At 34.2% G+C, this 4,676-nt stretch overlaps 1 protein-coding gene across 1 annotated transcript; it reads left to right on the top strand.

The window, feature by feature from the left end:
• The first annotated feature begins 1,424 nt into the window (after positions 1–1,424).
• On the top strand, positions 1,425–4,442 carry LOC143590169 (serine/threonine-protein kinase PBS1-like). The gene is made up of 5 exons (XM_077070731.1): positions 1,425–1,734; positions 2,025–2,242; positions 2,352–2,541; positions 2,906–3,297; positions 4,011–4,442. Exons 1-5 carry the CDS (start codon positions 1,614–1,616, stop codon positions 4,440–4,442), a joined length of 1,353 nt encoding a protein of 450 aa, XP_076926846.1. The 5' UTR covers positions 1,425–1,613.
• Positions 4,443–4,676: the final 234 nt, after the last annotated feature.

Consider the following 4,676-nt stretch of genomic DNA (forward strand, 5'->3'; position numbering starts at 1 on the left):
ATATTTATTTTCTTTCATATAAATTAATTGCATTTACAAATAATATTCATTCAATTTTTGTTGTCTGTCATATCGAGTAATTGTATCCATACGTGGTACATGAATTTGGATAAGAGTTAAAACTCTTTAAATAATTTCTCTTCTAATATCACCTAAACAACCATCTGAATTACTATACAAATCTCGCCAAATTTAACATCTAAATTAGCACATGACAAAAATCGACTATATAGTTTTAAGACAAAACATAATGCTCTTGTATTGGGTCTCCGACACGTATAGTGAGAGTTAGCAATATACCACATAAAACTCTTCTACTTAAAACTTGACACACAAGTATATGCTCTCATGTATTTATACTTAAAACTAGTTCTGCAATAGAGACACAAGTGTTATCAGTTATCACCAATACAAAGCCCTTAATTAAATACTAATTCAAACTCTTTTTTTTTTTCAAAGAAGCCATAACCAAGGGCGGATCTAGGTAATCGGGTACGGGTTTACGGAAACCCACTAAGTTTCGGATTTTATATAGAATGTCTATATAAAATATGACAGTGAAACCCATATATAAATTGTGAGTGAACTTATAAACAAAGTTTCCATCATGGCTTACTGGTAGACACCCTGCTTCAGTGCTTTGTCACATTGAGAACCCATGTTCAAATCCCACTGTAATTGTGTTTGTATCTTGCTTGCTAACTCCAAAAGCTATGACTATGACATCATTAGCTAAAATATGTTTACTCTATGTGACTATGATATTCATGTTATTAGCTAAAATATGTTTACTCTATGTGACTCTTGTGAACTAAACTCAACTCAATTTGAATAATTACTATATATTGTAGCAACTTAGCTAGCATGCAATTATAAGGATCGTGTGATTGTTATGTATTACATGATATAAGTAAGAGAGATAGGCTAGCATTTCTAAAGAACGTTTTGTAATTATTTTGAGGAATCAAAGATGATCTTTAGTAAAATCTTAATCTTTGTACACCAAACCAACCCGATCCATCCAACCGACCTGAACCATCGAAACGATCCGAACAATTGGAACGGCCCGAACCGACAAACCGACCCGAACAGTGAACCCACTTGACAAAATTCCCGAATCCACCACTGACTATAACAAAATAAATAAAAACACATAATACACTAGTACGTACCAAATAACACATAGTTAAAAACTTAAAACGTCTCAAAATCAGTCTTCCTGTTTCTATTATAAGGGTGGTGTAAATGAGAAAAGAAAAAGTAAACAATAATAATAATAATAATAATCAAAGAGACCGAAAAATCAAATATAATTTATTTAAGAACACGATGTATATGTATTCCATTCATTTGGTCAAAATGGAGTGCGAATGAGAGAGACGACGTGTCATTGATGAAAGACGCATCTTAATAATAATAATAATAATAATAATAATAATAATAATATGCTCTCTACTCCCTCCTTATTCGATCAATCGATCTGACACACACACACCCAACATTCAAAACTTAATCTTTTTAGTTTTTTCCATCTGGGTTTCAATCAAGATTGCTGATTTCATCATCCTAAATTCAATACCTTTTTAATCACACTTCGATTAATATTAATAATAATGGGTTGGTTTTCTTGTTTTGATTCGAGGGTTGAAGACAAATCAATCCCTCAAAAGGTTGTCACTGATCGCCCTCAAATCCACACACCAACACCTTCAAACATCTCAAGATTGCCTTCTGGTATGTTCATATTTTGATTCTTTGATCTGATCTATTTTTAATTGTTTGTAATTTTGATTTGTTTTATGTCTTATATGACTTTTGACCAGTTGACTATTAATTTCAGATTGATGTAGATTGTTTTAGTAGACCCCATCATGTTATTTGATTAAGACATCATTTTCCTTTTTTTTCCCTTTTTTATGACATGTTGCTATTAAGAAATTGTACTTGAATAATAGTTGAGATGGACACTTATGTAGTTATTAAATTTATGTAATTTGATTGGTATCAAATGATTGGATTCGCAGGCGCCGATAGATTGAAATCTAGAAATAATGTGAGTTTAAGGAGGGAATCATCCGGCCCGAAAGACAGCCCGAAAGATGGGCCGTATGCTCAAATTGCTGCTCATACTTTCACGTTCCGTGAGCTTGCAGTTGCAACTCGTAATTTTAGCCCGGATTGTTTTTTAGGGGAGGGCGGGTTTGGTCATGTGTATAGAGGACGTCTTCAGGGTAGCAGTCAGGTATATTTTTTAATATGTATGATTTTTATGGTATTTTAATCTGGATTTGATTAAAGGAAATTAATGTGATCTTGCTTAAATTGTAAATTTGATTACTTATGTTTTACAGATTGTAGCTGTGAAACAATTGGATAGAAACGGACTCCAGGGTAACCGTGAATTTCTTGTGGAAGTTCTTATGCTGAGCTTGTTACATCATCCCAATTTAGTTAATTTAATCGGTTATTGTGCTGATGGTGACCAAAGACTTCTTGTTTATGAATTCATGCCACTGGGATCTTTAGAAGATCATCTTTTTGGTAACTGTCGTTTTCATTTATTTTAATATGTTTAATAGCGTGTTACCGTCAAATACAAATAACTTTCAACGTGACAAGTGTAAGATGCGTTTGAGTAATTATTGTTACGCTACAACAAAGTGAACTCGAGTAGTTGTTATTACTCTAATTTATAGCGTACTAATAATTACTCAAGTATTAGCATAATTACTTTAATGCTTCTTAGACTTCTTAAGTTAAAAACTATTTGCCTGTTTGTACCAAATCCCACCCCAATGATGACGATGATAATAATAACAATAACAATAATAATAATAATAATAATAATAATAATAATAATAATAATAATAATAATCCAACTCGATGTTTTATATACCGTTTGCAGATCTTCCACCAGATAGAAAAGCATTAGACTGGAACACTAGGATGAAAATAGCAGTGGGCGCAGCGAGAGGTTTGGAGTTTCTTCATGACAAGGCTAACCCTCCGGTTATTTATCGGGATTTCAAATCATCAAACATATTGCTTGGTGAGGGATTTCAGCCCAAGCTTTCTGATTTTGGGCTGGCTAAGTTGGGTCCCACTGGAGACAAGTCTCATGTTTCTACACGGGTCATGGGAACGTATGGTTATTGTGCTCCCGAATACGCAATGACCGGTCAACTCACGGTTAAGTCTGATGTGTACAGCTTTGGGGTGGTTTTTTTAGAGCTTATTACGGGTCGGCAAGCCATTGACAGCACCGCACCACAAGGACAACAGAATCTTGTCACTTGGGTAACCCCTTCTTTTCCATCTTACGTTTTTTTTTTTCATTTTTTTAAAGTGATATAATGGGGTGATCATGTAACGGGTCGAAACAGGCCCAGTTAAGTTGATCCAGGTCACTTTTTGTGCATAGTAACTATTCTTAAATAAATAATCACCGTGTCAAATATGATTACAGAAGTTTTATTATCTCGGTAATAACATAATTTTTTAAATAAAATAATTTACGAGTTTTATGCCTTAAAGTTATACTTTCGGTGCCCTTTGACCCGTTCAGACCTGATTAGGTATCTTTTTTAGATGGTTTTATTATGGGCAAATACCATAAAAAACCAACTTCCATTTTATTTTCACTAAAAAGTCACTCAACAACCTTTTGCACGGTAAAGTCACTTTATATGTTAAATTTGAATATTTAAAACATGTCAAAACTGATACATTCACATTGTTTTAGAAAACAACTAGGATAATAAATATCATAAGCAACGTAAGAATAAAATAAACACGTAAGCAAAACAATAGGATGTATTTTAAAATAAATTTTTTGGGTTCAAATTTAATATGTAGAGGGACTTTAATGTGCGTAAAGTTGTCGAGGGTAAAAACAGAAAGTATGTTAGTTTTTACGGTATTTGCCCTTTTATCACTTACCACTTGGTCGGAGACGAAACACAGACCGAATTGACTCATTTTAAATTAAAATTCTTGTTTTGTAATTACAGGCCCGGCCCTTATTCAACGATAGAAAGAAGTTTGCAACATTAGTTGACCCGAGGCTCGAAGGTCAATTTCCAATGAGGGGTCTGTATCAAGCTCTAGCCGTGGCATCGATGTGCATCCAAGAACAGGCTGCAGCTCGACCTCTAATTGGAGACGTGGTTACTGCCTTATCTTATCTTGCGAACCATACTTATGACCCGAGTGAGAGAAACGGTAAAGTGTCAAAGAATGAAGAAGGCGGCGGGTCAGGTCGAAGCAGATGTGCGGATCTAGAAGGTTCTGATAAAGGAGATTCGCCTCGGGAAACTCAAACTCCAAGGATGGTGAACCGAGATCTTGATCGGGAACGAGCTGTTGCCGAGGCTAAAATGTGGGTAGAAAAAAGACGCCAAAGTGCACAGGGAAGTTTTGATGGGAATAATAATAATGGTTAGGACTTAGGAGATGAAAAATAAGATTTATTTTATTTAAGATTTTTTTTCGTTTTCTCGATACCCGATTCAGGAGAAACATGTTTATGTATTCATAGTAAATGATGAAGAGAATGGGGAAACTTAAAACATGTTTTATGGTAAATTTTGGATCCTATATAAAGTGTTTTAGTGATATTGGTTAATGACACATAACATGGTTGTAAAAGCGTTTGATGGTTAATATTTTCTGATGGT

The sequence above is a fragment of the Bidens hawaiensis genome, unplaced genomic scaffold, assembly GCF_021521415.1.
Source record: "Bidens hawaiensis isolate Kalapana, Puna unplaced genomic scaffold, B.hawaiensis_p1.1 tig00038194_1, whole genome shotgun sequence".
Taxonomy (NCBI): domain Eukaryota; kingdom Viridiplantae; phylum Streptophyta; class Magnoliopsida; order Asterales; family Asteraceae; genus Bidens; species Bidens hawaiensis.